The 13,951-nt window shown below is 43.3% G+C and overlaps 1 protein-coding gene across 1 annotated transcript in view; it reads left to right on the forward strand.

Annotated features, from left to right (window-relative positions):
* DSTYK (dual serine/threonine and tyrosine protein kinase) overlaps positions 1–13,951 on the forward strand; it is a gene marked incomplete in the record, with an annotated part of 571,803 nt that overhangs the window by 150,267 nt on the left and 407,585 nt on the right. The window contains 1 exon segment of the mRNA XM_053706624.1: positions 13,215–13,603. Within this exon segment, the coding sequence (XP_053562599.1) occupies positions 13,215–13,603 (389 nt within the window).

Genomic DNA, 13,951 nt, shown 5'->3' on the forward strand with positions numbered 1-13,951 from the left:
GACTTTCTCTCTTCGCCCAGGCTTGGGCAAGAGATGTTCAGGATCCCTGGGCGCTAGAGATAATATCTCAGGGATACCTTCTGGACTTCAAATACTCTCCTCCAAGAGAGAGATTTCATCTGTCAAGATTGTCAACAATCCAGACAAAGAAAGAGGCGTTTCTACGCTGCGTACAAGAGCTCTTGTTAATGGGAGTAATCCATCCAGTTCCACGATCGGGACAGGGGTTTTACTCAAATCTGTTTGTGGTTCCCAAAAAAGAGGGAACTTTCAGACCAATCCTGGACTTAAAGATCCTAAACAAATTCCTAAGAGTTCCATCGTTCAAGATGGAGACTATTCGGACAATTTTACCTATGATCCAAGAGGGTCAATACATGACCACTGTAGATTTAAAAGATGCTTACCTTCACATACCGATTCACAAAGATCATTATCGGTACCTAAGGTTTGCCTTCCTAAACAGGCATTACCAGTTTGTGGCTCTTCCATTCGGATTGGCTACAGCTCCAAGAATCTTCACAAAGGTTCTGGGTGCTCTTCTGGCGGTACTAAGACCGCGGGGAATCTCGGTAGCTCCATACCTAGACGACATTCTGACACAAGCTTCAAGCTTTCAAACTGCCAAGTCTCATACAGAGTTAGTGCTGGCATTTCTAAGGTCACATGGATGGAAGGTGAACGAAAAGAAAAGTTCACTCGTTCCACTCACAAGAGTTCCCTTCCTGGGGACTCTTATAGATTCTGTAGAAATGAAGATTTACCTGACAGAGGACAGGCTAACAAGACTTCAAAGTGCTTTCCGCACCCTTCATTCCATTCAACACCCGTCAGTGGCTCAATGCATGGAGGTAATCGGCTTAATGGTAGCGGCAATGGACATAGTACCCTTTGCACGCTTACACCTCAGACCACTGCAACTGTGCATGCTAAGTCAGTGGAATGGGGATTACTCAGATTTGTCCCCTACTCTGAATCTGGATCAAGAGACCAGAAATTCTCTTCTATGGTGGCTTTCTCGGCCACATCTGTCCAGGGGGATGCCATTCAGCAGACCAGACTGGACAATTGTAACAACAGACGCCAGCCTTCTAGGTTGGGGTGCCGTCTGGAATTCTCTGAAGGCTCAGGGACAATGGAGTCAGGAGGAGAGTCTCCTGCCAATAAACATTCTGGAATTGAGAGCAGTTCTCAATGCCCTCCTGGCTTGGCCCCAGTTGACAACTCGGGGGTTCATCAGGTTTCAGTCGGACAACATCACGACTGTAGCTTACATCAACCATCAGGGAGGGACAAGAAGCTCCCTAGCTATGATGGAAGTATCAAAGATAATTTGCTGGGCAGAGTCTCACTCTTGCCACCTGTCAGCAATCCACATCCCGGGAGTGGAGAACTGGGAGGCGGATTTCTTAAGTCGTCAGACTTTTCATCCGGGGGAGTGGGAAGTTCATCCGGAGGTCTTTGCCCAAATACTTCGACGTTGGGGCAAACCAGAGATAGATCTCATGGCGTCTCGACAGAACGCCAAGCTTCCTCGTTACGGGTCCAGATCCAGGGATCCAGGAGCAGTCCTGATAGATGCTCTGACAGCACCTTGGGACTTCAGGATGGCTTACGTGTTTCCACCCTTCCCGTTGCTTCCTCGATTGATTGCCAGAATTAAACAAGAGAGAGCATCAGTGATTCTAATAGCACCTGCGTGGCCACGCAGGACTTGGTATGCAGACCTGGTGGACATGTCATCCTGTCCACCTTGGTCTCTACCTCTGAAACAGGACCTTCTGATACAGGGTCCCTTCAAACATCAAAATCTAACTTCTCTGAAGCTGACTGCTTGGAAATTGAACGCTTTATTTTATCAAGACGTGGATTTTCTGAGTCAGTTATTGATACCTTAATACAGGCTAGGAAACCTGTTACCAGAAAGATTTACCATAAGATATGGCGTAAATACCTATATTGGTGTGAATCCAAAGGTTACTCTTGGAGTAAGGTTAGGATTCCTAGGATATTGTCTTTTCTACAAGAAGGTTTAGAAAAGGGTTTATCTGCTAGTTCATTAAAGGGACAGATCTCAGCTCTGTCCATTCTGTTACACAAACGTCTGTCAGAAGTTCCTGACGTCCAGGCTTTTTGTCAGGCTTTGGCCAGAATTAAGCCTGTGTTTAAAACTGTTGCTCCACCATGGAGTTTAAACCTTGTTCTTAATGTTTTACAGGGCGTTCCGTTTGAACCCCTTCATTCCATTGATATAAAGTTGTTATCTTGGAAAGTTCTATTTTTAATGGCTATTTCCTCGGCTCGAAGAGTCTCTGAATTATCAGCCTTACATTGTGATTCTCCTTATTTGATTTTTCATTCGGATAAGGTAGTCCTGCGTACTAAACCTGGGTTCTTACCTAAGGTAGTTACTAACAGGAATATCAATCAAGAGATTGTTGTTCCTTCTTTATGCCCAAATCCTTCTTCAAAGAAGGAACGTCTACTGCACAACCTGGATGTAGTCCGTGCTCTAAAATTTTACTTACAGGCAACTAAGGAATTTCGACAAACGTCTTCTCTGTTTGTCATTTACTCTGGGCAGAGGAGAGGTCAAAAAGCTTCCGCTACCTCTCTTTCTTTTTGGCTTCGTAGCATAATTCGTTTAGCTTATGAGACTGCTGGACAGCAGCCTCCTGAAAGAATTACAGCTCATTCTACTAGAGCTGTGGCTTCCACTTGGGCCTTCAAGAATGAGGCCTCTGTTGAACAGATTTGCAAGGCTGCAACTTGGTCTTCGCTTCATACTTTTTCCAAATTTTACAAATTTGACACTTTTGCTTCATCGGAGGCTATTTTTGGGAGAAAGGTTCTTCAGGCAGTGGTTCCTTCTGTATAAAGAGCCTGCCTATCCCTCCCGTCATCCGTGTACTTTTGCTTTGGTATTGGTATCCCAGAAGTAATGATGACCCGTGGACTGATCACACTTAACAGAAGAAAACATAATTTATGCTTACCTGATAAATTCCTTTCTTCTGTAGTGTGATCAGTCCACGGCCCGCCCTGTTTTTAAGGCAGGTAAATATTTTTTAATTTATACTCCAGTCACCACTTCACCCTTGGCTTTTCCTTTCTCGTTGGTCCTTGGTCGAATGACTGGGAGTGACGTAGAGGGGAGGAGCTATATGCAGCTCTGCTGGGTGAATCCTCTTGCACTTCCTGTTGGGGAGGAGTAATATCCCAGAAGTAATGATGACCCGTGGACTGATCACACTACAGAAGAAAGGAATTTATCAGGTAAGCATAAATTATGTTATTGGCAATGTTGGAGGATCCCAGTCCTAGCAGGCCGAGGGATCCGAGGCCTTAGAAGCTGGATGGCAAAATGGATCTGACGTTTGGGGATGAAGCCAATCTCCTTAACGTCACAGGTTTTTCTTTTTCGGTTCCAGTTCTGAGCTTGGGTGAATGGGGCTTTTAATCGGCTGGTCCTGTTCTCATTCACCTTGGGCGTTCACCCGATGGGTGCTGCCTTCATTTTATTTTTTGATCTGGATGGATGTGTTTAATTAGTTTTTCTTAAGCTCATGCCCGTTAGCTTTTCGTTTTTATGAACGTTCTTCTCTGGAACCGATACTTGCGATTTTAGGTCGCGTTGGCACTTCCTCTGAAGTTGCACACTTGTTGAATAATTGAATTATGTTTTTCTAGTTCATTTATCGATCCTTTGGGACGAATTTTCTTGGACCTTTGGCAGTTCTAGATTGTCAGTTTATATCAGTCAGGTACTGGTCGGATGCTTTTTCGACTGTTACCAGGGTTGAGGTCACCCTCACGGTGCTGATTAATCCTGTTGGACTTTAAATGTCACTTGGCCTATTATATGGTCTCCGGGCTCGGATCCTACTGATGTGAGGCCTCTTTCAATACTACCCCTCCGAATGGAGGATTATGATTACCAATCTAGGTTGGTTGTTCGGGCTTCTCGTCTGGGATACAGTTCTGTGTTTGCAGAAGTCATCTTGGTTCTTAGGTCCCCGGGGACTCAGAACTGTTATTCCATTCTGTTGAGTTGGGAGATGTGACCTATGTGGTCTGGTGTGCCGAGTGATTAATGGTTTGCGTTTTCACTCGAGGTTCTTCTAGACGCTGACTCTTTTTAGCCTATTAAGCATTTTATTGTGGTGGCGGAGTTTCCTTGGGTGGATCATATGGATTGGATGCGCAGGCATGCTCTTTCTCTGCTCAGTTGTTACTCTAAGAGTTGGTGTGCAGGGGTTCCCTGCCTTCTGTGGGGAGCTGCAAAGCTCCAGCTTTTTCCTGCTTAAAGGGACACGGAACCCAAATTTTTTCTTTGGTCAGTCAAAGAGCATGCAATTTTAAGCAACTTTCTAATTTACTCCTATTAATTTTTCTTAGTTCTATTGCTATCATTATTTGAAAAAGAAGGCATCTAAGCTTTTTTTTTTGGTTTCAGTACTCTGGACAGCACTTTTTTATTGGTGGATGATTTTATCCACCAATCAGCAAGGAGAAACCAGGTTGTTCACCAAAAATGGGCCGGCATCTAAACTTACATTCTTGCATTTCAAATAAAGATACCAAGAGAATGAAGAAAATTTGATAATAGGAGTAAATTAGAAAGTTACTTAAAATTTCATGCTCTATCTGAATCACAAAAGAATTTTTTTGGGTACAGTGTGCCTTTAAAGATGATTTTTGGAAGATAGATTCTTCTAGGATCTCTGGCTGTTGTCTCTTCCTTGGTCTGACCATGATTTCGACGTTCGGGTGTCTTTCTGTCCTCGTTGCAACTCTAGCCTTGGGGCTTGTCTGTGCAGAGGTGAGGTCGGTTATGGAGGGCTGCCTTTCTGGGGTCAGATAGTTGACCATTTATCCTCAATGCTCCGTTAGGGGCTTTGTGGGCGGTGTCTTAAGTACGATTCTCTGGGATGGCGAGCAGGGTACAGGGTTCTCATTTACCTTTGGGTGTTGGTTGCTACCTTGCTTGTGTGTAGCACATATTAACGCTTGCATACGAGATTTCTTTGTGATCCAAGTGCCCTGGGTGCTGAATCTTAGACCGTTAAGGAAGTCCTTGTGACTCTTGGGTTTAAGGCTATTGCTATGGACTTTAGAGGTGCGTTCCTCCTTGTAGAATGCAGCTTAGGGTTCCTCTGGAAGTTGGATCTTTGATTCCTTTTTCGAGGACCCTGACCTGGGTCCGTGTCTCTCCTTGGATGGGTGTGGATGGTTCGTTCTCACTCTAGATGTTTGTGGTTCCGTGGGCCTCTCTCCGTAGAGGCTGGGGCTCTGAGAGATGCCTATCAGTTTGTGGCTTAGGCTTTAGGTCCCTCTGACAGTCCTTTACTGGTCTTCTGGCTCATTTATGCTGTTCCTGTAGACTCCGGGTATCTTCACCTGTGTTGGCGATATGGCCAAGGGGTCTCGCCTCTATGGTAGGGTGGTTTTCTGTTTCATCCTTCCTCTTCTAGAGCGGGGGTGGGGTTCTCCGGGTTTAGAGTTACTTTAGTATTTGGAGCGACCTGTGGGTCCTTGGTGTCTGGCCTGGTAAGGGTTTTTCCCTTCTTGCGTTTCAGAATCCTGGAAGGGGAGTTGCGATTTAGTGACTGGTTCCTGCAGTGGGAGGCTGAGCGTTGATCCTTATGGAGCTTCTGCTATATGTTAGATTCTGATATATGGATGCTGAGGGTCTGAGGACCTTCTTCCCTTGGGAAGTGTTCCTTTGTTTGGTGAGAAGACAGCCGTCTAGGAGGTTTCGCACCCAAGCACAATGTCTATCCTGACTCATGGTAGCATACTGTTTGTAGTAACAGTCAGCTGTCTAACCGGGGGCTTTGTTCCTACATTGATCCTTCTTTTCTCTTCCGGAAGTCTGGGACTCTTGTCTTTGGTCTTGACTAGCCTTTGGGCTAGGACCATTATCCTAGAGGGAAGATTGGGGGGTCGGTTACACTATGCAGGGTTGACAGTTTTTCGAGAGTCGTTTCTCTCCTTTGTGGGAGGTCTTGGATGTCCTCTTTTCCACTGGTGTACGGTGCTGGGAGGGGGCATTCCTTGGAGGAGATATTCGGAGGGTTGTAAGCGCTTGGAAGGTTTGCAGTTGAATCCAGCTACAGCTATTGCACTTTGAGGGTGTAACCAGCTACAGCTAATTGCACTTTGACTGGGTGTTAGCAAGCTTTGAAACGCCTTCGGTGTTTGGGTTTAGCAACGGTGAGTCGGCTTTCTACCTGGAAACTGGTCATTGGGAGTTCCTGTTCAGTGGTTGGTGTTCTTTTGGGGGAACTCTTTACTAGCTGGATAGTTATCCTATTTCTGCTTTCTAGCTTGCAGAGCTAGATTTATTATAAGGCAACAGGGAACTCATGTTTTTCCTGGAGTACCTTTGGGTATGGTACAGGGTCAGGGATATGAGGATGTTCGAGTCATTTTTGGGACATGTTTCCCTGTGTATGGATCTTTCTTCGGTCCTTGTGTTTTAGGGAGTTCATCTCCCTGGGCGTTGCTATTGTACAACAACCAGGGGTGGTTCTATGTTCTGCAAAGTGGAATGATCCTTTGGATTTTCATGATTCTGTTCTCCTTTTTGGGGCAGATAGCGGTCCTTGTCTTGGCCAGGTACCTTCATGGGAGTAGTGATCCGTGGGGGTTGACTCCTCTGTGGTTGTTTGGGCTTGACGGAATCTGGGACTGAGTGGTTTAGTTCGGCTTTGCCGGCGGTGTAACTAATGTGCAGTTAACTGGGTTTCGGGCTTTCACCCGTGTCTTCTATACTTTTTCGGGGGTCGAGTACTCAGGCTGTGGTGCCTTTTCGAAGGGGCCTCATTTTGTACCCACCTGTTTGCATTCAGTGTCCTCTAGCTTGGGTATTCTTTTCCCAAAAGTAATGAATGCAGCGCTGGACTCTTCCCTTTTTAAGAAAAATATAAATTATGCTTACCTGATTTCATTTTCTTCTGAAGGGAAGAGTCCACAGCTCCCGCCCGTGTTTTTATCTAGGAGGTGGCTGTAATTTTTTGTTCTTCGGGCACCTTTTTTGACCTTGATATTTCTCCTACTGTTCCTTGTTCCCTCGGAAGAATGACTGGGGGATGAGGGAAGTGGGGGTGGGGGGAGGTATTTTATCCTTTGGCTGGGGTGTCTTTGCCGCCTCCTGGTGACCAGGTTCAGTATTTTCCAACAGTAAGGAATGATGCCATGGACTCTCCTTGTACAGAAGGAAATTACATTATCTGATAAGCATAATTTGTTTGCTTTGTTCTCTTGGTATTCTTAGTTGAAAGCTATACCTTGGAGGTTAATATGCTAATTTCTTAGACATTGAAGACTGCCTCTAATCTGAATACATTTTGACCACTAGAGGGCTTTACTTAAGGGGACACTGAACCCAATTTTTTTCTTTCGTGATTCAGATAGAGCATGAAAATTTAAGCAACTTTCTAATTTACTCCTATTATCGAATTTTCTTCATTCTCTTGGTATCTTTATTTTAAATGTAAGTTTAGATGTCGGCCCATTTTTGGTGAACAACCTGGGTTGTCCTTGCTGATTGGTGGATAAATTCATCCACCAATTAAAAAGTGCTGTCCAGAGTACCAAACCAAGAAAAAAAGCTTAGATGCCTTTTTCAAATAAAGATCGCAAGAGAACGAAGAAAAATTGATAATAGGAGTAAATTAGAAAGTTGCTTAAAATTGCATGCTCTATCTGAATCATGGAAGAAAAAAAGTGGGTTCAGTTTCCCTTTAATGTATTTCATATAGATAACATTCATGCACGTGAAGTTACCCTGGAGTGAGCACTGATTGGCTAAAAGGCAAGTCTGTCAAAAGAACTGAAATAAGGGAGCAGTTTGCAGAAGCATATATACAAGGTAATCAGAGGTAAAAAGTGTATTTCTATAACAGTGTTGGTTATGCAAAACTGGGGAATGGGTAATAAAAGGATTTTCTTTTTTAAACAATAATTCTGGTGTTGACTGTCCCTTTAATACTGCTATATTCCACAAAGTTGTTGTTGTTTGCACAATGTATTGAATCTTTTAGAACTGTTGCTAATCAACTCCTCAAAGGAAACCTATTACAAAGTTACTTTATGGATATCAAAACTTTTTTAATTTTAAACTAATACATTAAAAATACATCTGCTTTGTATTTTTTTCATGCTAATCTTTTGCTTTGAAAACATCATATTTAGCCTTTAGTGTTTAATGTCTGTTTAAAGCAACATTTGATGCTTCAACAGGATGCAGCTGTAACCCGGGTTGAAAAATGTATAGGAAATACACACTTTGTTAGAAACCAGAAAAGAATCTGGTATGTATAACAAATTTATAATTGAGCCTGAAATAACTTTAGGAGCACTTGCTCCTGTGATGATTAGCCACACAATCTCTTAGCAAGAGGGAAAGTCATTTTGAAGCTATTGAGTTTGTTAGGTTTAGGAATTTACAAGTAAGCCACCACCAAGAGTTTTAATTTTCTCAACCAAGGAGTGAAAATGTATACTTTAGTGTACACTATTAAAACGGGGATAGTAAAGTCAAAATGAAATGGCTTAGAGTATAACATTTTAAAGAGCTTTCCAATTTATGGAACCTGTGGAAGGCTTGACTAAAATTCTCATGAGCTGAAGTCACTACCCTTACTCTATACACAACACTGACACTGCACTCTGAGGGGAAATGGGCCTCAACTCAGTCTCAGAACCCCTCTCATTAAAGATCATCCACAACTTCAGTCTTCACTTTCCTCCAGCGGAGGCAAAAATAAGACTAGTGCACCAGTGAGGTGGGAGGGATTTTATAGAGCTCCTAGTGATCCGAAAGAGTAATTCCCAGGAGGACTGGATCGTGGACTCTCACCACCTGTAGGAAAAAAATGTGATCTTACCTTTCTTGGTAGAGTCCACGAAAACCATACTTACACATGGGAATACATCACCTGGCCACCAGGAGGCGGCAAAGACACCCCAACCAGAGAATTAAACTATCCCCTTTCCTCCCAGTAGTTCTTTGGCTTGTCTAGGAGGTAGGCAGAGAGCTGCTCTGCAGAAAATTTAATTTTAAGTTCCTAGAAGGGTTGTTGAGTATAGGGCTCAGACAGGGGCCGCAGGGAAGTTCCTTTGCCTCCTGCAGTCAGGATAGGGTCCATACAGGAATACAGCACTGTCAGTGACAGTTGTTTTGCCTTACTGGAGAATACAACAGCAGGGTAAGCAGTTTCTCCTGATCTATGGAACCTTACAGGCTAGTTGCCTGGGCTGTCCTTATTTCTTTTCATGATCCTTGCATTTGAACTTATGATTGGCCCCTGTGCGATGGCTAGTGCCTGGGTGGGGAGTTGAGCTATGTGCACTTAATATTGAACAATAAGTACAGATATGCATCTTTATTTTTTATTTGAACAATAGATTGGGCTTATGGATGGTGCAATCTGAGCTTTGGTATGCAGATGATACTGGAACTCGCTTGACGGCTCAATCCATTTTTTCTGTTACTCCCAAAGCGTGTGCTGCAACTTCCTTCCAAGTTTGTTGCGCGTTACTCTTTCCTCGCGTTCTCTGTAGGACTATGCAGTATTGGTATCAGAAGGAAAGGAGCTTTGTGCTATCGGTAGGAGGGGGTAAGACACACCTGCACCGGAGCATTAGTAGTTGTCACCGGGCATGTGGTCGCTCAGAATTTCAAGTGATTTAAGCTGCTTCAGTAGTTATTTAATTTGGGATAAATATCTAGTTGTATAGCCCTAGTAGGGTCACATTTCTCTTTAGGGGACATGAGTGACTGGGGGATATAGATCAGACAGGACATGTTGAACAGGAAGATTTTTCTCTAGAGGGGAAGCCATCTGGGCAGGGAATGCAAATGGTATTTGATGCACATAAATGCCTTCTATGCAAGGTAAACATAATGTTTACACCAGCTCAGCTATGCAGTTCTTGCCAGTCTTCTGTCCTCCAGACTCACTCTGTGAACCCTAACCCTCAAAATACTGGTCTAGTTGTGGCATTGGCTCCTCAACCGCAAAAGGCAACAGGTACTATTACTCAGGGTACTTTATTATGCCCTTCCGTTGTTATCCCACAATCTCGATTGGCAGTCCCAAATTCTCAAAATCTAGTAGCTTGTTCCCCCTGCCCCTTTACCTCAGAGTGGCTTATCCTTTTTGCCCCCAGATTTTACTTCTTAGCTCCAATCTGCAATGTCAGCCGCTTTGGGAGTGTTGCCATCTGCAGGTAAACTCAAGCAGAAGATAAACAATGTTCTTTTGAATCTAGAACTAGTTATTCAGTTGGTGTATTCTCAGCTGATGGATGAGAGCCGGTTGGTTACTGATCAGCAGATTACTTCACCTGTGCACTGGTTCAGCTATAATGAAAACCAGGCCTGTTGGGGGTACTTGAGGACCGCGGTTGGGAAACACTGCTCTAGGCAATTACAAGCTTTTGACTAATCGCTTGTCTTGTACAGAGGGGGAACTCTCATTCTCTGAATCCTTTAGGACAGACATCCTCAAACTTGGCCCTCCAGAGGTTTTGGGACTACATTTCCCATGATGATCAGCCAGCTGATATGGGAAGAGGCTGCTACTCAAATATATATTTTTTGTTTCTAAAAACGAAGGTCTTAATTGTTCCAAAAAAAGGGACTTTTCTTCCCAACCTGGACTTAAAAAAAACACGTTTTTGAGGGTCCCATTCTTCAAGATGGGAAACGTTCAGATCTATTCCTCCCCCTTGTCCTCCGGGTGCAGTAAATGATTATGTTCCAATCCCTCGAACATCGGTATCTCAGCTTTGCTTTTCTAGACTAGCACTTCCCTTTTGGGTTTGCTACGGCTACAAGGATTTTTACAAAGGTACTGGGGGCTCTCCTAGAAGTTGTCAGATTGCTTTGGCCCCTTACTTGGACAATATATTGGTTCAAGCTCCATCTTTGCAGTTAGCGACCGCTCACACGGAGAAGTTACTTTGGTATTTTCAGAGTCATGGCTGGAAGATACATTTTTAGAAAAGAGTTTTTGTACCTTGAACAAGAGTGAATTTTCTAGGAGTTATTATAGGCTCCATGGCTGTCAGCTCTACAAGCTACCCTTTATCCTTCGGTGCTCAGTGTATGGTGGTAGAGGGGTTAATGGTAGTTGTGTCAAAGGTAATGCTGTTTGCTTTCATTTGCAACATCTACAGTTGTGCATGCTAAGACAATGGAATGGAGATAATTTGTCTTTGTCACAGTAGATGTCTGGATTCAGTTACCAGGAACTCCCTTTCTTGATGGATGTCACCCGAGCCTTTCATGCGGGGAATGAGTTTTCTGTGCCATCTTGGGAAATACTTTTGAATGTCTCCTCGGGTAGTATATCTGCCCATAAATATTCTGGAACTCAGACCCATTTTCAATGCCATTCTGGCTTGGCCATAGTTGACTTCCATCCAGTCTATTCGATTCCATTCAGACAATGTCACAGCCGTTGCGTATGTCAACCATCAGGAGGGGACTTGCAGCCACATCTAACATTCTATTTTGAGTGGAGAGTCATCAATCTCATATCTCTGCTATTCACATTCCAGGAGTGGAGAACTTGGAGGCAGACTATCTGAGCCCGCAGGTTTGTCACTCTGGGGAATGGTCCCTAAACCAGGTGGTGTTAAATCAAATTCCCCTTAGGATCTCTAAGGCATCACAGCTCAATTTCAAACTTCCGAGGTAAGGATCAGGATCTAGAGATCCTCAGGCAGAGGTGGTGGATGCGTTAGCGGTTCCATGGGACTACCAGTATATCTGTTCTCCCCCCCCATAGTGCTTCTTCCTCGTGTGGTAGTGTGGATCAAACAGGAGAGTGTCCACGATTTTAATAGCTCCAGTGTAGCCATGCAGGATCTGGTAGAAAGATCTCATAAGGATGTAGTCTGCTCCTCTGTGGCATCTTCGTCAGAACTGACACATGCTTAAATGTGTTAATGCATTCAGACTAGTCTGATTCCCTTGCTTCTATGGGTATTGCTGCTTCTTTTTGTTCTTACAAAGGACTTCTACAGATTATTGCTCCTGGAGTTAATGATTTCATCTGTTCAACACTATCTGAATTGGCCTTCAAGTAAGCATAAAAGGTCAGTTCATAATATGCCTTCTATTAGCTCTAAACTTGCTGAGATTAATGCTTATGCTAATGTTTCTGCTGTCTCTACACAATGAGGTTTTCTCTGATCAGGGGTCTGTGTATATATGTATGTGTATATAAGTATACACGTGTGTATAGAGACTGCACTAAATTTCAGACAAACATCTATTTCTTTTTTCTGGTGACGTTTTGAGGATAAACTCCCCTTCCTCAGACCAGGGAGACTATCCTTGAAACATCACTAGAATAAAGAAATACTGAAGTTTGTTAGAAAACCCAGCTAGTGTGGCCTGTATACTTTCTATTTATTGCCCCTGCCGGCACCCTGATTGTTCTCATTTTTAGTTAGTGATAGTGCAGTTCCTAATAAAAAAAAGTTTTTCCCCACTGCTTTTGTTTCTCTTACCTTTCTTGCTTGGCTATACATCAGACTAGTTTCCAGGAAGGTGGGTTTTATAGAGCTCTTGGTGTTTGGGAATCTTTGCCTCCTCCTAGTGGTAAGGAAGAATAATTCACAGTTATAATGGATCGTGGACTCTCACTGCCATGAAAGAAATTAATTTATCGGTTAAGCATAACTTATTTTTGGTTAGGTCTATTTGTATTCCTCTGTTGAAAAATAATCCTAGGTGAGCTCAGGAGCATGTCTAGCCATCTGGCAGAAGTGTTTGCAGCTAGACATGCTCCTATCAGTGTAAAGAGATTATTTCAGAGGACACAAAGAGATGAAAGCAAATTTGATATTCATAAATAAATTAAAAAAGATTGTAAATTGAGCATGTGATTTAAAACTTTTTCAATCTGAATCATCCCTTTAATGTATTAACACATTTTGTTCAGCTTATTTACACATTTTTTGTGCTTCAAAATTTCCTCATCTTGCCATTTTTTTTGTTAAAAGAAGTGTGATTGGAGCACAACGTGTGTGGCTTTAGATACTAGATATCGGTCTACTTGCAAAATGCTCTTCTACAGCTGATGAGCTTCTTGTAGTTGTGAGGGGGGGGGGGGGTGTTTTTTTGTTTGTTTGTCCCCCCCCCCCCCCTCTAACCATTCTTGCTTTTCACTGTACCTCTTTTCTGGTTTCAGGACAGCTGCAGTGCATTGCTTTCCCAAGACAAGAGGAGGAATACCTGAAACTGACAGTGCGCTGCCGCCCTTGTATATTTATCCTAGGGCAGAACTGTAATGCTAGAGGTAGAGTCACAAATTCTCTTTTGGGTGACCCACTACTTCCTATTGGCACACACTGTAACCCAGACACTTGCAAAAGACGGCGCATCAGGTTCAGGCATGGAAAACAGACGCTTGTAAGCTTGGCATTGCCAGAACAGTATGAACTAGTGCACCAACTTGTAGCTCATCAAGGCAAGTGGGATACCATCCCTCAGGAAGACCTGGAGGTACCGGAGGATGAGGAAGATCCGGCACACCGGATGGCAGAGCTGGAGGTAACACTGCCTCATCATCTTCTGCAGGTATTACTAATAGTTTTGTGAAAACTGAAACTAAATTTCTGATGAATCTCTAGAAGCCGGTTTAGTGCATGCATTTATGCAGAAAATGTAGTAGTTAAAAATATTTGTGTGGCTTCCGATACTATATCTGAGCAATTATCTAGGACCCTGATCTCTGAAGCGCATAAGTATGAAGTGTAAGATTGTTTTAGTAATGGCACTTGAATAAAAGAAAAAGCGGGGTAAATTTTTTTTTCTTTTTTTCTTTAGTGCCTTTTTTTTCCAAACGTTACCATGATTGTTAAAGGGACACTAACCTCCCTTTAAACATAGGTGCAGCCATTTTGGAACCTACTTGGTTGCATGTGT

This window comes from Bombina bombina, chromosome 3 (assembly GCF_027579735.1).
Source record: "Bombina bombina isolate aBomBom1 chromosome 3, aBomBom1.pri, whole genome shotgun sequence".
Taxonomy (NCBI): domain Eukaryota; kingdom Metazoa; phylum Chordata; class Amphibia; order Anura; family Bombinatoridae; genus Bombina; species Bombina bombina.